The 25,871-nt window shown below is 40.4% G+C and overlaps 2 protein-coding genes across 3 annotated transcripts in view; both read right to left on the minus strand.

The window, feature by feature from the left end:
• The window catches only part of LOC118278869 (GILT-like protein 1), a 32,259-nt gene extending 23,025 nt beyond the window's left edge, over positions 1-9,234 (minus strand). Inside the window, exon 1 of one of the 2 annotated variants that reach the window (XM_050703778.1) lies at positions 9,100-9,234. The gene's annotated coding sequence lies outside the window, so the exon portion shown is untranslated. Of the gene's footprint in view, positions 1-254; positions 324-9,099 lie in introns of those variants that run through there. The other variant, XM_050703777.1, reaches the window with a different exon arrangement.
• A 4,458-nt stretch (positions 9,235-13,692) lies between these two features.
• On the minus strand, positions 13,693-21,270 carry LOC118278845 (probable proline--tRNA ligase, mitochondrial). The gene is made up of 9 exons (XM_050703662.1): positions 21,101-21,270; positions 20,065-20,316; positions 19,462-19,542; positions 19,047-19,227; positions 18,289-18,458; positions 16,638-16,756; positions 16,007-16,103; positions 15,221-15,363; positions 13,693-13,874 (listed from the first exon to the last, which is right to left on the minus strand). The coding sequence occupies exons 1-9, from the start codon at positions 21,191-21,193 to the stop codon at positions 13,697-13,699; spliced, it is 1,314 nt and encodes a 437-aa protein (XP_050559619.1). The 5' UTR covers positions 21,194-21,270; the 3' UTR covers positions 13,693-13,696.
• Positions 21,271-25,871: the final 4,601 nt, after the last annotated feature.

The raw sequence follows: 25,871 nt of genomic DNA on the forward strand, positions 1-25,871 counted from the left end.
CTGCTTTATTTCTTTGGCCAAACGATGGGTAACTTTGGGGTTCTTTAAGATGTCGAGTGATGACTCAAAAGTTTAAGAGTGAGAGTAAATACGTCATTTCTACGTATAAAACGTACCTAGAAGTGACGTCACGCGATATTTCAAATCGATATTATCTTGGAAAGTATTTGTTTCCGTGAGAAAATAAAAAATACGTGTGTAATGTTTTAAAATAATCTACAAGACGGACATTGAAATAGAAATTGGTCATCTACCCTATTATGAGCTATTAACACAATGAATCCCACTGGTGTGATCGAGAGCTTGTCACTGACTATTTTGGTACAGTTTTAAGATAACAGCTGACCTCTCGTGTTATCTACGAGGTTATCACAGTTTAAAGTGTGAATAATAAGAGTATATATGTAATAGGTAGTATGGACCATGGTTTCCCAACCTTTGCTTTGGTCAGTGACTACTTTTTACCCGACTGTAAAAAAAAGAAGTATGTATGTATGTATGTTTTTCGCGTTTGGCTAAACTGATTTTGATGCGGTTTTCAGCATAGTATTTTTGACACTTAGGATATTGTGATAATGGTATCTTTTTTATGGTATAAGCCGGTAAACTCACTCACCCCCTATTACATGGGACTTATAACACAAATGGTGAAAAGTGTGTGTACATTGTATAGCGGCATTACGTGCCGTAATGTGTACCTCTGCTTACCCCTTCGGGGATAAAAGTCGTGACGTTGCTTTTAAGCCGGTAAACTAGCAGACGGATCACCTGATGGTAAGCAATCACCGCCGTCTATGGACACCCGAAATACCAGAGGCGTTACAAGTGCCGGCCTTTTGGGGGTTAGGAATTTAAGGGTTGTTGGGGAAAATAGAGAAGGGGGTAATTGGGCCTCCGGTAACCTCACTCACACAACGCTTCGGTTGTTTCACGTCGGTGTACTGCTCGGCCGTGGTATCACTCCGGTCGAGCCGGCCCAGCAGTGCCGAAGTATGGCTCTCCCACACTTTCACACTTATTGGACATAAGTGTTGTCTTGTGTATTTTTGTTTTCATTACACGAACAGTATTTTATCTTCGGTTGGCAACCACTGATACAGGCAGTGGCGCCTCGCTTATCTATTAAAGAGACGAAATAAAGAATCTGTTTCAAAACATTGCGTGCGGTTTTACCGGGGCTCCGGCTCGACAAGCAGGAGTAGGAACGGGGTGGTTTTTAGTCAGTTAGAGTCTGATACTCCCTCTCGCCTCGCCTAGGGCGGGAGAAGACATATGGTGATTTTCCCACCTCAAAAAAAAGAAAAAAAGAAAAAGGGGGTAATATATAGGATACGGCGCAGACATTGTTGATATTTTTATATTTGCTTTGACGTTCAAAAGTGCCTTCCTGGTCTTTTTGAAGTAAATAATTTTCCCAAAGGGCCAGCAAACCACCACGGATGCTGCTCAGTTGGGCTGATGCCCGATCCGGAGTTTTGGACTACCTGATGGGTTACCGGGGTTCTGGCTCAAAGGAGGAGTAGGTAATGTCAGTAAAAGTCTGAGAGTCTTCATCGCCTCATTCAAGGTGGAAGACATTGGATGATTCACCCCTCAAAAATAAATAAGTAAATAAGGATCTCTAGAGCTGTAACTGGCGTTGCACCCGTGTGTAGGTTTTGAAATTTTCACTCAGACATAAAACATACCTTTAAAAGTTACGCAAATGGAAATACAAAAGAAGCCGTTTTATTTCTGAATTTTAGAAAATCCGTAATGATTATTATATAAAACAGACCACTTGCTCAGTAGTCCCATTTCCGACCACTTGATCAACAAGTCCTAATTACCCTAATACCCAAATACCCAAAGTCTTAATCTCCTTAAAGGTTGGTAACGCCTCTGGTGTTTCAAGTGTCCATGGGCGGCGACGATTGCTTATTATCAGGTGATCCGTCTGCTCGTTTACCGGCTTATACCATAAAAAGAAGCAGTTAAGTGCGCAGAAGACATACGTATAGCTAGCTATGTATGTATGTATGTACGTTTGTACCTCCTGACACAATAGTCAGTGTAGGGTCAGACCGGCGCGAGGTCGGGCAGGCGAATGACCCACATCGCCAATTGGTGCCTATTGTGCCGTGACGTCACTGCCATCAGCTGACCAAAGGTGTAAAGGTATAGGCACATCGAGTAACCTAATTTGTACTTTAAATCTGAATGTTTAAAGTTGATAATCTTTTGTTTTTATTGTTATAAGCCGGTAAACTAGCCGATGGATCACCTGATGGTAAGCAATCGCCGCCGCCTATGGACATTTGAAACACCAGAGGCGTTACAAGTGCGTTGCCGGCCCAAGGAATTTAAGGGTTATTGGGGAATCAGGGATTGGGAAGGGGGGTAATTGGGCCTCCGGTAACCTCACTCACACGACGCAAGCGTTGTTTCACGTCGGTGTACTGTGAGGCCGTGGTATCACTCCGGTCGAGCCGGCCTAGCAGTGCCGAAGCATGGCTCTTCAAAAAATCTATTGTCATATTTAAATTAAAAGCATCTTCAATTAACGAGCATGTATGAAAAGATTGATAAATGTTGATGAAGCGAAAGAAGTATGTCACAGTCGTGGTACTTGGTGTTGTATGGTCTCTGCCTACCCCAATGGGAGACTAGAGACATGTGTATATATGTGACACAGTATTGTGCTGCCGTCCGAGCTGATCGCGCCGCCATATTGGTTGTGCAACCAAGCGGACACTCTCTGCCATGTAGTGAGAGGTAAATTCAGGCTCGGAGGTTTAAGTTCCTCATTCATGGGGAGGTAGGTTCGATACCTACCAACGATAAAGTACCAATGTGACTTTTACCAAGTTATAAGTACATTCTTTAAGATTATTTAGACACCACTGACAAACGGTGAAGGAAAACATCGTGAGGAAACCTTGGCTTATAATTTCTAATTATAAGTTTGAAATCACCAACCCGCATTGAGCAAGCGTGGTGATTAATGCTCAAACCTTCTCCGTGTGAGAAGAGGGCTTTGGTCAGCAGTGGACACTTATAGGCTGATGATGATGAAGCTCTCTATCCACCCTTCCATAGGAAGATGATCATTAAATCTCCCCGTCATCATGACCTGAGGTCACCAGTTCAAATCCCGAGTCAGACAAAATCAATTTTATCGTCTGACAGGAAAATTGCTACTCAAATAGTTGCAGCTATCCCGTGCAGTGTTGAGTTCAATTCCCGGGTCAGACAGAGGGTAATTATTGATGTAAGGGTCATTACGGTTATCTGTTTAAGGTGAATGACATTGTGTTTGTGATCATATCTCGGAAACTAACCAGGCTAGTAAGACCTATGGTATAAAAGAGACTAGTAGAATAGACAGGTCTAGTTATAATGGTAGTGTTTAAAAAGGAATTATTTTGGTTACAACGCGTAATCTAAGATGTTTTAAAACAATTTAGTAAAAAAAATATAATATTTTATTTCAATGTCCGTCTTGTAGATTATTTTAAAACATTACACACGTATTTTTTATTTTCTTACGGAAACAAATACTTTCGAAGATATATCGATTTGAAATATCGTCACTTCTAGGTACATTTTATACGTAGAAATGACGTATTTGCTCCCTCTACTAAACATTGATTCATTTTATCTAAGTATTGTTATCTTATACGACCAAATATTAAATAAATTAATATTGTTTCATTACCTAACTGACGGACTAAATAGATTTTTAATTTTCATACCCCGTCATCATCCCTATTATAGATTTTCTACTCAAGCGTGATTGTGATTGGCAGACATGCCAGCTTTATTATTACATACATACATACATAACCTCACGCCTGTCTCCCATGGTGGTAGGCAGAGACAATGGAACGCCAATTGCTACGAATCTTACACACCTCTTTCGCTTCATCAACAGTCATCAGTCTTTTCATGCATGCTCGTCGGTTAAGGGTACTTTTAATTTGGCCCTTCTTTAATATATCGCCAATCTGGTCGCTATATGCTATATATATATGCTATAAGCTTTATTATTATTTTACTTTATACACATGCCAATAAAAATAGGGGTCAATTAATTTTCCAGTGACCTCAGTAACCCAGATTAATATAACAACACCAATGGAGATAACAATTAATAGTTATTATACATATATAACAGTTTTGTAACATAACAGTTAATATACATACATATATACAGTATGGAGATCACTCATATGATTTAAATGAAACTACAAGTAGTAAGTACTCGTCCACAGAAGCATAATACAACTAAATATTTCAACGAAAATTTTCAAACAAAATAATAAAATTAATCAAGTATTAAATTCTGTATGAACAGCTCCATGTTCCTTGACCACAGAAGAGCTGTAATGTTGTAGGTTGTCTAGGAATGTTACGGACATGCGGCGCGGCTGTTATAATGCCGTATTTGTAAAGAGTGTTCAAATTAGCTCAAAGAGATAAATGCAAGTGCATTGGCTTAACCTATTTCGATTACTTTTTGTATATTGTCAGCCAAGATGATAACAAATATGTGGTTTAAATTAAGTCGTATTATGATTTTTTATCATACGGTATATAAATACCTCATTGGTCGAGTGGTTGCAAGTGCGACTGCCGGGCTCGTTAAAAGAATTACTGGGCTTTTTTCGGTATTTCGAAAATTTCTCAGTAGTAGCACGGAGTCTGTAATTGTGCCCAGTATATGGCAATAGGCTCACCCCTTATTACATGGGAGTTAAAATACAAATGGTGAAAAGTAGGTGTACATTGTATAGCGGCATTACGTGCCGTAATGTGCACCTCTGCCTACCCCTTCTGGGATAAAAGGTGTGACGATACATGGTATATAAATACAAGTATTTTGTGTGCCAACATTTGTTATAGTGACCGCGATTCCTATAGTGATAGGATGTGGACGAAACCAGAATTTAAAATAATGAATTTAAAGTTTTTGGTTTGCTTTCTAAAAGCTGGTTATTAAGTCGGTCGTAAGGAGGTCTCATTCGATTCCAGTGTCGGACACAGCATTGAATTTTAGTAGGTAATCTAGACTAGATTTATACTAATGAATAGTTTAGATCTAGATTAATAAATAAAATTGGTGTGTCTGTTTGCATATGAATATACATACGATACATACACCTAAATTACATATTTTTATTTTGTTTGTCTGTCTGTTTGAAATGGTTAATTCTGAAACGGCAGAACCGACTTTGATGGGACAATTATTGGCATGCAGCTAAAGTACTAAGGAGTAACTTAGGCTACTTTTATTTTAGAAAGCAATCAAATAGGTACTCAAATTCTGACAGAAGTCATTATAATATTTTACGCGGACGAAGTCGCGGGCAACAGCTAGTTTAGGGTACGCGTCCACAGGCCCGCATCGTACGCATCGCACGCAACGGATCTTAGTTTGTCTTGTATAGAAACTCATACAACTGCGTCCACTGATCCGCATCGTACGGACCGCATCATCGGCAATGCCTACATGCGATGCGTACTGATGGCGTCATATGGAATGCGTACGATGCGGGCCTGTGGACGCTTACCTTTAAAATACAATACAGCGATTTACGGGAGATTAGGTAAATTTTCTATGAGGCATCAAGGGCAGAATAAAATACACGAACTGTTGATACTTGATAGTGATGTTGTAACATTAAATTAAATGGTCTTTGCCTACCCCTCAAACGATAACGACGTGACATGATTACAGATCTGCTCATCTCAGGTTAGCTCGCAATTAGGTACAGGTCATATGTCAGGAGGTCTAGGTACTAAGTAATTACTAAATGGCTAATGGTCTAGAATCAAGATGCTAGGAGTCTGTAAGGACCTATGTATAAGTTGCGGACTACCTAGCCGGTTTACCGGAGCTCCGGTTCGAAAAGCAGGAGTAGGAACGGGGTGATTTTTAGTCAGTAAGAGTCTGACACTCCCTCTCGTCTCACCTAAGGCGAGAGAAGCCATTGGATGATGTTCACAGCCCCCTCAAAAAAAAAATGTATACCTATATGCTTTATATGTATATGTGCTATGCTACGTTGCTGTGGATGCGTTTGACTTCCGCCAATTATATTCATTGGTGCACATAGCTTAGAACTGGTGGAAACGTTGGCTCAGCTAAGCTATGTATTTTATATGGAAATATACGTGCTATGGATGGCTTCCCTACTATCGATACATCGCATACTCGAGCTACGCATCTTCCTCATACAGCTACATAGCTTAGTATCAGTGGAAATGGTCACATAGTTTCCAAGGTTTGCTATTTACATCTTCGTAGCATAGCAACATAGCACATCATAAATTAAAAAACTAATAATTGATAAGTATTTTTTCCTCGTTCACTAGTCATATAACACTGCGTTATGCTTTTAGAATCCCCCAAAGGGATAGGCATTTTTTTTATGGTACAAGGCGGTAGACGAGCTGACGGATCACCTGATGGTAAGCAATCGCCACCACTTGAAACACCCGAAACACCAGAGGCGTTACAAGTACGTTGCCGGCTTTTTAGGAATTTAATATCATATAGGGGATTCAGGTATGGTAAGTTTGACACACATAACGAAACACAACGCAAGCGTTGTTTCACGTCGGTGTACTGCTCGGCCGTGGTATCACTCCGGTCGAGCCGGCCCAGCAGTGCCGAAGCATGGCGAGCCCACACTTAAAATGCATATATAAAATTATATACAGTACGACCCCAGTTTTCGACCAGTTATTAATAAGAGGCGATGAGACTTGAGTCAAAATACCGTATAATAGACTACACCTGATGAAACAATTAAATTATCTAACATAGTGTTACGCTCAGATTGCCAGAGACCACACTCCCAGAGTATGTGATGGGCGGATTGCTCATGTTGCAACTCCGCTGTCGAACATTGGCACCATGGTGAATCAACGAGTTTAAATGAGAACAATTTGCTTTTAAAGTTGCCATGGCCAGTAAGAAACTGGGCAACACAGTGATCCACCTCCAACCATGTCCTCTCCAGTCGCTCATGCACGGATGGAAAGAACTGGTAAAGGTGACGGCCCTTGGTAGAAAATTCCCATCTGCACTGCCATTCAATTAGAAGCTCATCCCAGACGTCCGTTAATGGCTTAAGCAGTCTAGCAATTTTGTTTCGATCACGTTGTGCTAGAAAGTTTGCGGAAAAGTTAGGTCTCGCATGGTAATACACAGGTAATGTATTTGTAACTCCTGTAGTGTTGACGCCGATTGCTTTTTTTTATGGAACACGAGCAGACGTATCACCTGATGGTAAGCAATCGCCGCTGCCCATGGACACTTGAAACACCAGAGGCGTTACAAGTTGCCGGCCTTTTGGGGGTTAGGAATTTAAGGGTTGTTGGGGAATCGGGGATTGGGAAGGGGGAATTTGGCCTCCGGTAACCTCACTCACATAACGTAAGAGTTGTTTCACGTCGGTTTTCGGTGAGGCCGTGGTATCACTCCGGTCGAGCCGGCCCAGCAGTGCCGAAGCATGGTTCTCCCATACTTAAAAGGGGGCTTGCTTAGGGGGCAATTAGGCATCCATAAATTACGTGAGGTTTTTTTTTTTAATTTTCTGTCCCTCCCTCCCCCCTTGGCGAGATGTCGTGAGATTTCCTTTTATCCCCCTCCCCCTTCCCCCAAACTCACGTGAGATTTTTTTTTTATGTAAGTATCTTATGTAAGTTAACGTGTGTTGGATTGTTATTGTATAAAGAAAAAACTATATTGCTGAGAGTTATTATACTAAAGTGAAATAAAAATTATTAACAATAGAATAATTAAATCGTCGCTATTGCAATTAAAAAAAGAATATCTACTCTAATTCAGTCCATTGAGAATCATACGCATCATCAAGAGAGATCAGCAGGGCTACTCCGGTTCTCGAATCCGAAGTTTCGTTTAATCTTCGGCCGTAGGTTTTATTGATTTACTAATAGAATTACTTGAAATAACGGAAACGGAAAATTTTAAATTTCAAATCAAAAACTAAATAGGTTTTGATGAATAAATATTCATCATCAGTTCATTAGTTAATTTTTGTTCACAAAAGTTCGCAATAAATAGACCGTAATATGAAATCTGCGAAGTTTCAGACGAAACTTTGTTTTTCGTTGAATTAGAGTAGACCTCCAGGTCTCAAGAGAGATTATTGGAACCAACATGTCCATTTTCAGTGAAATCATCTGCTCCTTTAAGTTCTTTGTGTTCTAGCCAGCCTAAGTCATTGGATAATGAACCAAAATAGTATAATTTTATTTTGATTTCAATCAGAAAAAAAAATTCGCGATATTTGCAACTCTCTGTGTGATCCACAAATTGTTGTTCCGGGTCTGGGTGTCATGTGTATGTGAACTTGTATGTTTGTAAACGCACCCACGACGCAGGTAAAAATCCTAGTGTGGGACAACGTTCATTCTTTATTTTATTAAAAAAAAATATATATTTATTGAATAATTATTTACGTAATTATCAGGCCAAGATACGTAAAACAAAAAAAAAAACATCAAATTCTAAATCCAGGATATAGGTATTCATTCGGAGCTGCGGAATACCAAGTGAATTTACCGGGGCTCCGGCTCGAAAAGCAGGAGTAGGAACGGGGTGGTTTTTAGTCAGTAAGAGTCTGACACTCCCTCTCGCTCAAGGCGGGAGAAGGTATTGGATGATTTGCCCCCACTTTATTTATTTTTTTAAAAATCTTTTATTTTAAGGGCTTTTATTCATAGAATATGCCAGCCCCTTTAAGTCATACGTAAGAAATATAACCACACATTACCTATATATTTTACTTAACAAAGTTCAGAAATTTAATTAATTTTCCCCCTCAAAAAAAAAAAAAAAAACAAAGCTTATAAGTCTTAACAAAGTTCAGCATTTAAAATTGATTTTCCCCCCTCAAACCCCAAAAAAACAAAGCATATAAGTACCGTACGTACATACCCGAAGCAAAATCGAATCAACAAAAAAAATATAAAAGAAAAAAAAAACACACACAATCAGAGAATCTCTATACACAATTCAATTACCAATTAAAAGCCATTAAAAAAAAAACAGAATTACAATGGTGTTGCAAAATAAAAAAAACTTACCTTTTGTTAAATATCTTGTAACCTTGAAATGAATTTAAAACAACGGTTTGGACGCGCGCACTGTATGATCGCGGGCAACGACTGGCGACCGAGCGGAGAAAAAAACTGCGACTGGTCTTGTATCCCCTCTCTTTAATGTAAGGCTGTTTGTAGACTGACGATTTGTCGCTGCGATTGTGTCGTGAGTCTAATAAATATTGTGAAGTATATTATTTGTTAGTATCTACGGTCAAATTGATTGTAATGTAAGGTCTTGATTTGTAATAGAGACTCAAAAATAAAAATAAAAATCTAAATACGATATTAAGCTGAAGACTGTGGATTAAGATTTTTGATTCAGTCAACTAAAAAAATACGATTAACTTAAAGCAGACGACGGCTTAACAGTGACGTTACTTTCAGCTTTAAGCCGTCGCGTCGTCGTCGTGTCTGTGCACACTGCTCATGATGAAGAGTCCCTCTGTGACTTCAAACTAGTAAAGCTTTTCTCCATTAATGTACGTGAGTAAACTGTGATTTTTAGTTAATTTAATATGTCTCACGATAGTTATTATATAAAAAATATTGTTAGTCCTTGGATGACTGGTTGCAAGTGCGACAGCCAAGAAAGATCTCGGGTAATTGGGACATAGGTATTTTTGTTGATAATCAGTAATGTCCATATCAAAAAGTGTGCCTGGTGTAATATAGGCAATGGTCCTACCTATATTTACACGAGATTCAAAACTTAACTGCCCTAAAGTGACATATGAGCACTTCTCGGTTGTCTTTCGAGGAACAACTTACAATTTTCCTTTCTTTATCACAAGATTTGTTACGCAATATCTGACATAGTTGCTACTGAAGATATTTTAAACGTTGCCCCACTCTTATGGATCACACAAAGGGTTGCTCCGTATGGGAATTGAACTCGCCACACGCTGCGCGGCAGCCGGCTGTCCAGCCACCGCACCAACCATGCAGTCGATTGACACACTTCTTATGGAAAATACTCCAAATTATACGTCAATTAAACAAACAAACTATAGACAAGCCCTAACTTACATCGTACAAGCAGGTTCTTACAGCAAAAAGTCGTTCGTCTGCAACTTTCCTTATACTCTCAACAAGTACAACCCGACCAAATTACGAATACCATCGTTTTACCAACGTCTCATTGTTCACTCGCCTTCCTAACTTGGCAGGATTATATGCAACAATTACAGAGATTGTTGTTAGCAAATTGTTTTTTACTTTGTGTTAATTGCAGGACCGGCTCGTTGGTCGAGGTACTGCAGTGTACCTGAGGGATTTTAGGTTCGATTCGGGCGAAAATATGACAAGAGTTATTTATGGTTGTTGTTGTGGCCCGGAGGTTTAAATCTGCACAGTTGGCGCGGTGGCTGCCGTGCAACGTGTTGCGGGTTCGATTCCCGCACAGAACAACTCTTTGTGTGATCCACAAATTGTTCTTTCGGGTCTGGGTGTCATGTGTATGTGAACATGTATGTTTGTAAACGCACCCACGACACAGGAATCCTAATGCAGGGTAAGGATTAAAAAAAAAGGTTAAAAATAAAAAAATGTCGCCCTTTCCTCATGCATGAGGGTTCGATACCTACCAACGGCAAGTACCAATGTGACTTTATCCGAGTTATATGTACTTTCTAAGATTATTTAAGCCGGGTCCAGACGAGTGTAACGTGTAATGTAATCCACCGTGTAATGTAACACGAATTCTACGTGTGGACGGTAGTACAAGCATTACATGTAACACTCGCGCTGAAGAATTCGTGTTACATTACACGGTGGATTACATTACACGTTACACTCGTCTGGACCCGGCTTTAGATACCACTGATAAACGGTGAAGGAAACCTGGGCTTATAATTTCTAAGAGCAAGCGTGGTGATTAATGCTCAAACCTTCTCCGTGTGAGAAGAGACCTTTGGTCAGCAGTGGACACTTATAGGCTGTTGATAGGGACCTAACATACATACTTTTTCTACGGCCGAAGATTAAACGATACTTCGCATTCGAGAACCGGAGTAGCCTACCTACAGGTCATCGCGGCTCCGACTAAAAGCAGGAGTAGGAACGGGCTGGTTTAGTAAGAGTCTGACACTCCCTCTCGTCTCACCCAAAGCGGGAGTGTCATTATAATTAGCGGGACTCGCGGCATATTCAATGTATAACGCTTGTCGTTTTTTGTCCCGCGGAGAAAAATATTTTCATATGCTATTGAATGAATACGTCTCACTTGCACACTTTTAGGGAGGACAAGCGAGTTCGAGCCGCCGACTAGACCGCTCTTACCAAAGATTAAGCCATGCTTCGGCACTGCTGGGCCGGCTGGACCGGAGTGATACCACGGCCGAGCAGAAAACTGTCGTGAAACAACACTTTCGTTATGTTTCCTTGTGTGATTGAGGTTACCGGGGCCCAATTGGGTAATTGGGCTCCTTCCCAATCACCCTAATCCCCGATTCCCCTAACAACCCTTAAATTCCATATCCCCAAAAGGCCGGCAACGCGTAAAACAACCCTTAAATTCTTTACCCCGGTAACACACTTGTAACGCCTCTGGTGTTTCAAGTGTCCATGGGCGGCGGCGATTGTTTACCAGGTGATCCGTCTGCTCGTTTACCGGCTTATACCATAAAAATCCTTTATAAGTCTATTACGTCCTTAAAATCATGAGTTTATGTATCTACGGTTGATGCAGGTATATTATATATAATCGATTTAATTTAATCATGTATACACAATATAATATATTCATCAATTTAATCGATTGTGACCCACGCATGTGATGACGAAATAAATCAATTGAAACATCGCAGTAGCATAGTAATGACATATTGAGTTTGCATCGTATCGTAAACGATGATTGGGTATTAAGAACTTTGCATTAAAAAACTGTCTAGGTTTGTGGATTTAGAGTTCTTTTCCATCAGAGATGTGCTATGTAGTTATGATACGAAGATGTAATAGCTAAGCTGTGAAACTATGTTTTTATAATGTTTTCGTCGTTTTGTAATGTTTTTTTAAAAGAACACAACATTTAGGATTTATCTGTAGAACTTGATAATAAACAAATCGGATTAAAAATTCAGATGGCGTTTCAAATACGGTAGCTTAACCTCGATCTAATCGCTAAACCCGTGGCTACTTCAATAATAATTACAAAAATAAATAGAAATAAAGTAAACACAGATAGCGGTAACTCTCACCGACAACTATATAACTGTCAGTAGAAGGTAGTACAATAACATAACGGGGGTTTCTTAAATAAAACGAATTTTCATAAAAAAGCCGTTGTTTTTATGAATAAGTTATTCAAGACTGCTATGATTTTATGCATTGTAATGATCTATGTAATATTACGGTTGTATTTTGTCGGCAAAGTAGAAATTTTTGTTAACTACCACCGTTACACTTCATGTGGGTGTCATACGATCTCCAACCTGTTTGTCAAGCGAGAAGATTATGAGAAACTCCTCTTTTATGGTACTTATAAGTCGGTAAACGAGCAGACGAATCACCTGATGGTAAGCAATCACCGCCGCTTGTGAACAACACTAAAGGAGTTACAAGTCCACTGGTGATCTTTTAAGGTTTAAGAATTGTAGGAGTTGGGTTTTGGGAATGAAGAGGAGAAATTGGGCCTATTATGTAAATGAGGCCGGTAGTCTAGCAGTGCAGTGGACTGTCATGGCCGTTGAAGTCATGGACGGATGAACTTGGAGCAAGAAGTTAGAAAACTAAAAACACGCTATTATTCAGACTATGTTCTCGTCATCAGGAGAAATGAACCTATCTAACGAGCCCCAACTAGATGTCTTGATGATCTTCTAGTATATGGAATAGAATCAGGCGTTACTTTGCGGAAATCCATGCCACACTAACAATACATTAGATTTTTAGTTTTAATTCCGCTTGTAGATGTATTTTCAGTAGCAATAGCAGCTTGGATTCGAGTTTCGAGCTGCGGGAGCCGCCGAGTCGAAAACTCCTGAAGATGCTCCGTGGAGTGGTGTCTTGTTACGTGTCGTGAGTGTTGTGTTGCGTGAGCATTTATAGGGAATAGAAACTAACCATTTATTTAATTGTTAGTGTTTTTACTATATAGTAGCTAAAGGTTCCATCAGCGACCTTCCAATTCCACCATCAGACCAGCTCGACGGCCCCATAACAGTGTATTGTCATCCAATCTACACACAACTACCAAGTTTCCCGACGATACAACAATTACAAGTGTGTGTCATTCAGATTCTTTTTTTTTTAAACGAGCAGACGTATTGTCACCTGATGGTAAGCAATCGCCGGCGCCCATAGACACTTGGAACACCAGAGGCATCACAAGTGCGTTGCCGGCCTTTTGGGGTTAGGAATTTAAGGGTTGATGGGGAATTGGGGATTGGGAAAATTGGGAAGGGGAGAATTGGGCCTCCGGTAACCTCATCCACATAACGTGAGGTTACCGGACTGGACTGGGACTTCGGTCGAGCCGGCCCAGCAGGGCCCAAGCATGGCTCTCCCACACTTAGATTTTATAACAGTTCGTTACACGTCGACCTGATAAAAGCATTTTAAAATAATAAAACAAACACATTTCTTAAGCCACATTATTTATTTGAATTCTCTGCGTGTGTGTATGAGTGAGTAGCCCCAGTAGCTCAGTGGCTGTGAGTAGCTGCACGCTGGCGGTGGCGGCGCAGCTTCGATACACCTCGTACCGCGCCGGGTCGGACAGGGCCGCCTTGCCTATCACCACTATGTAGGGGTAGCCCATTCTGGGGGGATAAAAAAACAGGTATTATCAAGAGACAAGTGTGGGAGAGTCATGCTTCGGCACTGCTGGGTCGGCTCGACCGGAGTGATACCACGGCCGAGCAGAAAACCGACGTGAAACAACGCTTGCGTTATGTTTCGTTGTGTGAGTGAGGTTACCGGAGGCCCAATTCCCCCCTTCCCAATCTTCCCCATCCCGATTCCCGAACAACAACCCTTAAATTCCTAACTCCCAAAAAGCCGGCAACGCACTTGTAACGCCTCTGGTGTTTCAAGTGTCCATGGGCGGCGACGATTGCTTACCATCAGGTAATACGTCTGCTTGATTACCGGCGTGTTTCATAAAAAAAAAGAAATGTACAGGAGAGCCGTTTAAACTCGTCGGTCGTCGAAAGAATACTAGGAAAATGTTATTTCTTTTTGCTAGGGTATAAACACGACTACTGGGCAAGAGGTCTCCGGTTTGATTCCCGATTCGGTCAAAGAATTACTGGGCTTTTTTCGGTTTTTCGAAAATTTCTCAGTAGTAGCACGGAGTCTGGAATTGTGTCCTGTATATGGCAATAGGCTCACCCCCTATTACATGGGACTTATAACACAAATTGTGAAAAGTGGGTGTATATTGTACAGTGACATAATGTGCACCTCTGCCTACCGCTTCGGAGATAGAAGGTGATAAATACGAGAGTTTGTGTGTTTGTGTTTGTTACTCAATTACATCAAAACGGCTGAAGAGATCTGGATGGAATTTGAAATAACGATAGACTATGGTTTGGAGTAACAGATAGGACTGCCCGTGGCTTTACCCACGTTTCTGTAGGATAAAAAGTAGCCTATGCATTATTGTAGACCATAATCTAGCTCTAAAGCTTTTAGGTAAGTAATTGAAAATGTTTGCGAAGGAAACACAACATATCTAAACTGTCATCTGCCAAACTGCTGCGTATTTTAGAAGCAATATAGCCAGCAGTAGAAAATGCCCTTGCGGCTTCCACACTTGTCGGCGGTATTCCTTTTAAGGCTTTATATGTAAATGTAAGAAATTTTCCCATTGACCCCCCAGATTCATAGACAGTCATTTCTTTTTTTATAATGGACTCAAGTGTATTAGCGCGATCGCGCTCGCGAGAGGTCGCATGCACGCTTTTTTCAGTCCCGCAAATCTCGCGGATCCCGCACCCGTAATCCCGCATCACGCGGGAGTGGAAAAGGACGCGGGATCCCGCAATACCGAGATCTCGGTATATCGAGATTGGAAGCCCTAGTTTTGACGTCAATGAGTAACAAGCACACACACAAACTTTCGCATTTATAACATGAGTAACATGTATGTAATAAGTCTGTATACCTGTCCGCCATCATGAGTCGTTTCCCAATAGTGAGCTGGTGTCTGTCATCTACAATGACGTCACCAGGTCGGGCCGGCTCCAGTGTCTGGTACAGCTGCGATATGGCGCCGATACCGTGCGTCTGCCACTCTCGGGAACCTTCCTGTAAAGGTGACAAGGTTTTCTAAGTGAAATCAAACTGATCCGGAGCTGCGGACTACCTAGCGGGTTACCGGGGCTCCGGCTCGAAAAGCAAGAGTAGGAACGGGGTGGTATTTAGTCAGTAAGAGTCTGACACTCCCTCTCGCCTCGCCCAAGGCGGGAGAAGTCATTGGATGATTTTCCCACCTTAAAAAAAAAAGTGAAATCAAACTAGAATTGTGTAATCCATAATTATTTCTAAGTATGGAAGCTGGGAGAGCCATGCTTCGCCACTGCTGGGCCGGCTCGACCGGAGTGATACCACGGCTTCACAGTACACCGACGTGAAACAACGCTTGCGTTGTGAGAGTGAGGTTACCGGAGGCCTAATTAGCCCCCTTCCCAATCTTCCCAACTCTCCGATTCGCCAACAATCCTTGTTACTCCTAACCCCCAAAAAGCCGGCAACGTCACTTGTAACGCCTAATGGTGTTTCAAGTGTCCATAGGCAGCGGCGATTGCTTACCATCAGGTTATCCGTCTGCTCGTTTACCGGCTTATACCTTAAAAACCTTGATTTTCTTTAAAGCGACACAGACACATAAAATAAATAGTATTTTCATAGAATTTTGTACTGTATTACAATTGAATAAGGTTGTGTTTACCTTGGGCCCGATGATGCAGACACTGTACGGCGCGATGGTGTCCGGCCAACGCAGGCACTTGTCGCTCGACAACGCTTCTATACTCGCCGATAGTAGTCTGGAAATGTTCATACATTCAATTTATTAATTACTAGCGACCCGCCCCACCTTCGCACGGGTGCAATGGTGATATATTATGCATGTACTATACATATAAACCTTCCTCTTGAATCACTCTATCTATTAAAAAAACCGCATTAAAAATCCGTTGCGTAATTTTAAAGATTTAAGCGTACAGACAAACAGACAAAAATATCGACTTTGTTTTATACTATGTAGTGATATCAGTTTTAATGCGACTATCGAGACTGTTCTAAATTTCATTCCGATCCAAAACAAACATTCGCGTTTATAATATTATAAGTAAGACAGTAAGAAGTCACAGATAGAGCCCAGTAAGGCTGATGCCCGATCCGGAGCTGCGGACTACCTAGCGGGTTTACCGGGGCTCCGGCTTGAAAAGCAGGATTAGGAACGGGGTGGTTTTTAGTCAGTAAGAGTCTGACACTCCCTCTCGCCTCGCCCAAGGCGGAAGAAGTCATTGGATGATTTTCCCAACTTAAAAAAATACATACGCTACATAGATACATACCTAGTAATACCAATCCCGTAGCAGGACATGTAGAGCGGCGCGGGCGGGCCGCTAGATGGCGTGCAGTGCGCCGACAGCGCCGCGCTGTACTTACTGCCGAGTAGGAACGTGTGACCCACCTGCAGGGGAGATAGCAACCATATAATAACATATTACATGCTATAATAATGCGAAGTAGGTAAGCCAAATAGCCAATGTAACCATGAATTGTATTGTGAATCTGATTGGAAAAGAGTAACCTATGGAGTTTCTTGCTCGTTCTTCTCCATAGGAATCTACACTTTGGAACGAGCAAATAGAGCAACTAGAGGACTGACCGACAGACAGACGTTATTAATATTATTAGACGTTATTATATTTGCTTTGACGTTTAAAAGTGCCTTCCTGGTCTAATTGAAATAAATAATTTTGACTTTGACTTTGCATTATTCTCTTTGAGAGAACAAGAAACTCCATTCGTTACTCTTTTAACAAATACATGTTTACAATTTCTCTGATTCTTTTTTTCCAATCCGTAATTGTACATACACTACATACATACAGTATCTTTATTGGGACAAGCCCGCCACAACCTCCCATACCGCTGCAACTCCTGTGCACCAGGATCTACAGTAGATACAACCATGAAAACACCGGAACACTGAAGTCCAACGTCCCAGGGACATGAATGACTGTCTTGGATCCCGCAACGAAACAAATCAGAATATGTTATTAGAAGAGAAGAAAAAGAAAACGATAGTTTCCACAAACGATGCTTTCTGTATGTATAACACATGTTCTTGCATGCACATCTTATGCAGCATATCAGCCCCCCTCTAGCCACGGCGTCCTACAGTACTCCCCCATTAAAGACGATAACGTCATAATATCCTTGAGTCAATAGTTCGGTTAGATCACTGAAGGGGGCGTAGTTGAGCCCATTGTGTGGACGCGCTATGACGGTCCAGGGGACCAAATCGTGCATTGATTCTAATTCATAATCAAAGCGGAATTCGCGCCGCGATATTTATAGGTATGTGCATACCGTAACACCTCTTATGACTTAATTTAAATTTAAACCACATATTTGTTATCATCTTAGCTGACGATATACGAAAAATGAGCGAAATAGGCCCAGTAGGTAAGTAAAAAAGTGCATTATTCTCTTTGAGCTAATTTGAACACTCTTTACAAATACGGCATTATAACAGCCGCGCCGCATGTCCGTAACATTCCTATACAACCTACAACATTACAGCTCTTCTGTGGTCAAGGTACATGGAGCTGTTCACACAGAATTTAATACTTGATTCATTTATATTTTTTTTAAACCTAGATCGGGCGGTCCACTATCAAATAATGCATTTCCAAATTACTGTTTTATACTGTTATTAATATTTTAGTTCTAGTATATTTTAGCACTATAACTGTATCATTATTGTAATAGGAAACCTTGTTTCTGTTGGACAAATTTTAAACATTTTTTGTAAACATTATTTTTGAATAAATTTTTATTATTATTTATATTACTTATTTTGTTTGAAAATTTTCATTCACATATTGAGTTGTATTATACTTCTGTGGACGAGTACTACTTGTAGTTTCATTTAAATCATATGAGTGATCTCCATACTGTGTGTATTGTATTGTATATCATCCAATAACCACTTACCTCAATACTCTGAACCTCCTTAGTTTCCCCCCCGCACTTGGGACACGGTCCCTCCTGTAAGGCTGCGCGTGCGCAAGTATTGCACACATACACGCTGTCCTCCCCGGCGGGGGCCGGGAGTTGCCACTCGTGTGATAGGGGACCACCCATGTCGCCTGAGGGGGCTTCCACTGAAGGGGGAGAAGATGGTTTTAAATGGGGGTCTTAAGTTACAACTATAATATATAAAGCTATAAGCTATATTATGTATTATTTTATTATTTGGATCATTTACGGCGCGTTCCAATAAACTACCGATCGGTAAATTTGCTTACGAGCCGTAGAATTTTGACATAAGCTCCATACAAAATGTGTCAAAATTCTACGGCTCGTAGGCACATCTACCGATCCGTAGTTTATTGGAATGCGCCGTTACAATCCCAATCTCTCTAGTCGCCGGCAACGCACTTGTAACTCCTCTTTCAGTGTTTTAATAAGTACATACATTGTAGTGTCTAATACTATAACAGTCTTCATAGGAATCTACACTTTGGAACGAGCATCTAGCTTCACTGACGGACAGATTGATGGAAAATTCAATTTGACATTTCAAAAGAGCCTAATTAAGGGTTAATTTAAAATAAATGCTTTGATTTTGATTTTGACATTGTTGTGGGTGTCCATGGACGGCGGCGATTGCTTACCATCAGGTGATCCGTCATATAAAAAGAAAATACATTTAATCAGTATGAAAATCAGATTAATGCGTAAATTTTTACCTCTATGCACAGGCAAATCCAACGTTTGAAACAGCGTATAGTATGCATCAGTGACTGCACTGTACACTTCTCGTGCGCACTGCTCGTGTTCGTGCACGCCGTACGCGTCCAACATGGAGAACTCTCGTGCGCGCAGTAACCCGTGCTTGGGGCGAGCTTCGTCGCGGTATTTGTTGCCAATCTGAAGATTGAAGATTGACCATCATACATCATCAGCCTATAAGTGTCTACTGCTGACCAAAGGCCTCTTCTCACACGGAGAAGGTTTGAGCATTAATCACCACGCTTGCTCAATGCGTGGCGATTTCAAACTTATAATTAGAAATTATAAGCCCAGGTTTCCTCACGATGTTTTCCTTCACCGTTTGTCAGTGGTGTCTAGTTACTATATATAAATGATTTGATTTTAATATACCTGGTAGAGTAACAGTGGTAGTTGTTTATATGACAGTGGCCCCACATCTGCTAATAAGTCTGCTATCGCTTCTTCATGTGTCTGGAATACAAGAAAGTTGATATAAGATATAATTTTATGGGTTAGATTGGTTCTCATTCTGTTTAATTGTGTCTATTAAGACAAATAAAAGGATGAAAACTCATAGTTTGTATATAATAGAAGCTAAGTAACTAAAATGCACTATTTTAATCCACTCCAAGTCAATAGAATTTCTGAGGATTCATTGTCATCAATATTTCTCAGTTATTGCAATATAATCTGCTTAGCGTTATAAATAGGCCTTCTATATCAATCGCAACATAACTGGTACAACGTAAGTGACACTGTAACATTCAATAATTAAAATTTAAAAACAAAACTGGAAAAATTGGGTGTTACATTTCATCATGAAGCAAAATCCTCAACAGTGTTCAAAAGATTTTTCAGTTGTCAGACTATGAGTGAGTTTGTTGAAAGCCAAAAGACTATCGTTATAACTTGTGACTATTTAAAAAATATATAAAGCCAAATGCCATTTGGAATGACTACTAAATAATTACTCAAATAACAAATAAAACAAACCGGTGCCAACAAATACTTCTTCCCATGTCTATCTTCCATCTTAATCAGCTCGGGACCGATCTCCTGCAACCTGCCAGTCTTGTCCCATAGAGTGGCAGAAGTGAGGGATGGTACGGCCATCCTCTGACCACCGGCAGCTTCTATACATGATCTGATGAGGTTCTCTAGCTTGTCCAGTGATCTCCGAGCTAGTGGGAGGATGGTGAAGAGGCCGGGCCCTGTCGGACGGATGAGGCCGCATTCTAGGAGTAGCTGGAATGGATTATGAGATTGTTTTTATATTTTATCTATTATATAAAAATAAGTCGGGTTTTCCTTCCTGACACTATAACTTCAGAATACATGAACCAATTTCCACAGTATTGCATTCGTTGGAAAGGTCTCAGTCTCTCATGTTTATAGCAAAGAAAATTCATATAATTCATAAGCCCAAATTCTGCCACAAGTAATTATTGTATGCGGACGAAGTCGCGGGTAACTGCTAGTATTTTATAATAATTATTATAGTGGTACTAAATTAACTAAAAACAATGGTTTACTCACATACATTAATGGAGAAAACTACTATCTGTTTCGAGTAATAGAGGGACTCTTCATCATAAGTAGGGTGCGCATGAGCCTACTGAGTAGGCTGCGCGACGTCGCCGTGTTTTAATGTACATACGTGAGTAAACCGTGATTTTTAGTTAATTTATTATATTTTAGGTTAGAGTTATTATGATTTTAGTGAAGAGATGTTCAGTGAAAAGGTTAGGTGAGTATTTCTGTTAGATATAGGTACCGTGATGTTGCTAAAATGATGCAAAAGCAAGTTTGAAAACACAAATATCTAGAGCTTAAATAATTTCAAAGTAGTAGCTAGATTGGATGTAATAATCGTCTTATAACGTGAATATTCATATGTTTAACACACTTAATAACATAAAACACAATAACAATTATCTATATATGCTAATTAAGCATTAAAACTGTTCATAATATCTTTCAAAACATGTAAAAAAGTTCGACCAAATAAAAGTTACGTATAATAACTTACCTTTTGACTTTTACATGTAATTTCTGTGTTTTTAATCTTAGCATTCTTTGGTATAGTGATGACAGGCTGAAACAACTTGGATAAGTATCGCATTCTGTTATATATTTGCAGATTTTTTATTGTTTATATTTCGCTTTGAGCAGGATTTTTAGGTTACCGAAGTCAGCTGTTTATGAAATGTCAAAGTTGTCAAACTGATGTTGCGTTTAGTAAGTGCGTTGTGTGTAGTAGGTTTAATAGAGATTTAAAATTGATGAATAAAATAAAAAAAAAATATTAATTTTAGTTAATAATAATACATGTTATTTTTTCAAAAGGTGAAGCCATCAGTTTTCTTTACGACCTTCATTTTTTAAGTCAGGTAATATACCTAGTCCTCTATGTCAGAACGACAAGCCGCCACCTGCATCCCCGCCACTCTGACGATGTCGTCGGTCCACCTATTGGGAGGTCTGGTCTACGTGGAGGACTAAGGGGGAGGCCTTTGGTCAGCAGTGGACGTCTCTCGGCTGATGATGATGATGAAACTAAAACTTTCTCTTATTTTTTAAATACATACTATGATAAAAACTGCATCAAAATCTAATTAAATAAGTATATCTAGCTTAGCGAGTCTATTGCGATTTTGTCATACACAGATCAGCGGGCATATCATTTCTCAGTTTCTGATGATTTAAAACACAATTTTACTTTGCCCTATCTTAGAGATAAACACGCACTTTATCCTAGAAGTTTATCACTAGAAGTTTAACATATTTCGTTAACATATTTATGCAACTTTATCCTAGAAGTTTAACATATTTCGTATTATGCCTCATTGGTCGAGTTGTCGCAATTGCGACTGCCGTACAAGGGGTCTCAGGTCCGATTCCCGGGTCGGGCAAAGTATTACTGGGCTTTTTTCGGATTTCCCAAACATTTCTCAGTAGTAGCACGGAGTCTGGAATTGTGTCCAGTATATGACAATAGGCTCACCTCCTATTACATGGGACTTATAATACAAATAGTGAAAAGTGTTTGTACATTGTACAGTGGCATTACGTGTGGTAATCGAGCACCTCTTTTTTTTTTGAGAGGGGTAAATCAGTCCAATGACTTCTGCCGCCTTGGGTTAGGCGTGAGGGAGTGTCAGACTCTTACTGACTACAACGAACCACCCCGTTCAAGCGTCCTGCTTTGAGCCGGAGCAGTCGGTAACCTTTTACGTTGTCCGCAGCTCCGGATCAGGTATCAGCTCCGGTACTGGGCCGGCCATCTGTGGTGGTCTGATGGCTCTTTGAAGTAATGTGCACCTCTGTCTACACCTTCGGGGATAAAAGGCGTGACGTTGCATTACGTTATTTCGTATTACGATCAAAGCCGCAAGCCAAAACTAGTACAAAATAAAGTAAACCAACTGTAATTAGCATTAGCACTCCATTTTGTGTTCCTACTTACCTAATTAGGTACCATAATCTAGGTACAATCGCAAGCACATCAACATACCCATGACTAACAAAACCCTTCAATCGATATTGGTCTTTATGACTTAGGTATTAGAGTTGAAATTCAGTTTGGCTTTAAGGTATAGCATGAAATGCTGCCACGAAGCTGTTAGCTAATTAAAAGCCAGCCTAAAGACAAAGTGTCTTTTGGCAACTGTGCATTGTTGAATGTGCTCTTAAAGTTCATTATTCTTTGTCCGAAGTAGCTAGCTGCAGAGTCTTTTTGGTTTGGTTTGTGTTTTTGTTGTGAGGGAATATGGGCCTTACTGTAGTTTTGTTGTTTTTATTTTGATACCTACTTTGTTTTACTTGATGATTTTGTGTGTTCGACTGTACAGTGGTAGTGGATTCAATTCCCAGTAGGATAAGTATCAATAACATGTGATAGCTTACTGCAGGACCTTCCTTCTGGAGCCTATATAAGAGATTTTATCATAATCTCCACGCTTGGCAGATAGTTTTGAGATTGCAATTTAATAGGCTCAGGTTCATCAGAGAGCACTCTGCTTTTTTAATGGAATAGGGCAAACGAGCAAACGAGTCACCTGATGGTAAGCGATCAGCGCCGCCCATGGACACCCGCAACACCAGAGGAGTAACAGGTGCGTTGCCGGCCTTTTTTAAAAAGGAGTATGCTCTTTTCTTTTAGACGACACCTCATTCAACGGTTTTGCTGTGTGAGGCAGAAAATAAAGTTTGTTTGAACGCGCTAATCTCGGGTGCTACTAGTCCGATTTGAATAATTGTTTTTGTTTTGGGTAGTCTATATATTGAGAAAGGCTATAAAATATCACGCTTTAATCAATAGAAGCCGAGCAGAGCGGGTGACACCGCTTGAAAGTCAAAGTCAAAGCATTTATTTCAATTAATCCTAAATTTGGCACTTTTGAAACGTCAAATTGAATTGTCCGTCAGTCTGTCTGTCAGTGCAGCTAGGTGAATGTAGGTACCTATCTTCTATAATAAACATCATCCACCAAAATACTGTTGGAAATATTGTTTCTGGTTTGTAAACACAACCTAAATCTATAATATAAAAATAAGTCGGGTTTTCCTTCCTGACGCTATAACTCCAGAACACACGAACCGATTTCCACGGTTTAGCATTCGTTGGTAAGGTCTCGGGCTCCGTGAGGTTTATAGCAAAGAAAATTTGGGAAAAAAGATCATGGTGGCGAAACGGAGTTCGCCGGGTTTGCTAGTTTATTATAAAGTATCACTGGTCACTATGAAGAAAAAGTCTACTGTCATCTTTGACAGCCGGTTCTCTTCTTTTGTTCGCTCTCGTGTCTCTCGTGTGAGATTTTCTATGATCGCTTGAAGAATAATTAAATCTGCTGAAATATCCACAGTATTTTTCATTTATCACGGTAATTTCCAACAAATACTGCTACAATAATCCTATCACAATAAACATCACCGATCCCCCCTCGATGCGTCCACTGCGCAGTGATTTTAATGAAGCGGTATTTAACCGCGGCATCACCATTACACCATTATATCTTTATATCCTTATATATCTTTGTATCAGCAGGTTCGGACCGTTTAACCTCGCAGCAAGTGACGCGTGCTGCGGATCATCTCCGTTTGGTGACGGCTCGGGTGCAGTGGTGGGAGGTAGCGGGAGCGGGAGCGGGAGCGGGAGCGGTAGAGCCTAGTTTAGATTCAGTGATAGGTTACAGCTTGGGCTATGACTCTTCTTAATAAGATGAGAAAACATCACATCATCAGCCTATAAGTGGCCACTGTTGACCAAAGGCCTCTTCTCACACGGAGAAGGTTTGAGCATTAATCACCATGCTTGCTTAATGCGGGTTGGCGATTTCAAATTTATAATTAGAAATTATAAGTCCAGGTTTTCTCACGTTGGTTTTAGTCAGTAAGAGTCTGACACTCCCTCTCGCCTCGTCCAAGGTGGGAGAAGTCATTGGATGATTTTCGCCCCTCAAAAAAAAAAAAAAAGGTTTTGCTCACGATTCCGGAGCTGCGGACAATGTAACAGGTTACCGGGGCTCCGGCTCAAAGCAGGAGAAGGAACGGGGTGGTTTTAAGTCAGTAAGAGTCTAACTCTAAGTATTTGGATGATTTTGCCCCCCAAAAAAAGGTTTCCCCACGATGTTTCCGCTCAGCGTTTATCACACACTACTGATTAATCTTCGTATAACTCGGAAAAAGTCACATTTGGTACTTGCATGCTTCAAACCCGCGCTCTCATGCATGAAAAGCAGACGTTTTAAACCTCCGGGCCACCACGTCATGGGCAGAAGAAGAAGTCAGAAGTCTTGACTTCTAACAGAATTATTAATAAGCTAACAATTGTCTAATCATTATGTTATCACAACTAACTCGCGCCGCTCCCCACTGTAACAGCACCCTGCACTTATCAAGTTCACAGCTCATTTACCAGCGGCCATTCTGCGGCGTCGCGCGCTCACTAATGGAATACAGCGAGGCGACCAAACACCGCCATTTTGTTCGTTTATTATGTTTTTATTCATTCATTCAGGATGCTGGGCTGCATGATGTGGTGTTTCGGGTTTGGATGCGAATAGGTAAATGTGGAAACGGGGATATAATAATGTGTGGCTGGATATAAAGTGGGTTTTTTAATGGGTAAATGGCAGAATGGTGTCGATGGTAGATAAGTGATGGGTCGCTCTTGGTGGTCGCAATATCTAAAGAGTTACAAGTAACTATGTTTCTTTTTCTTCTCCTTTAATAATATCTTCTGATATATTTCGTTGCGGATCCAAAACAGTTATTCAAGTCCCTTTTTTTGTTTGAGGGTAGAAATCATCAAATGACTTTTCCCGCTTTGGATGAGGCGAGAGGGAGTGTCAGACTCTTACTGACTAAAAACCACCCCGTTCCTACTCCTGCTTTGAGCTAGAGCCCCGCTAACCGACAAAAGACGTGACGTAGTTTGTCTTAAACGTGTGGGTACCTAAACGAGATAAAAATACTTTACTTTTTTTATTATCTTAGAAGTTGTATAGTACTTTATCAGATAGGTAACTGAAAAACATAGCTAATAAGCTCCATTACATTATCAACCCTTGTTTTATTACAGCAAAGGGTGACAACAGTTTGTGGGTCCACCGGATGCATTCAACTACATTACTGATAACGTATAATGGGATGAAAAATGATGACATGTATCTATCCCCTTTTATTATGAGTATTTTTGGTTTCCGCAAAACTTATTTGTATTATATACTAGCGACCCGCCCCAGCTTCGCATGGGTGCAATGGTGATATATTACGCATGTATTATACATATAAACCTT

Source organism: Spodoptera frugiperda, chromosome 24 (genome assembly GCF_023101765.2).
Source record: "Spodoptera frugiperda isolate SF20-4 chromosome 24, AGI-APGP_CSIRO_Sfru_2.0, whole genome shotgun sequence".
Classification (NCBI taxonomy): domain Eukaryota; kingdom Metazoa; phylum Arthropoda; class Insecta; order Lepidoptera; family Noctuidae; genus Spodoptera; species Spodoptera frugiperda.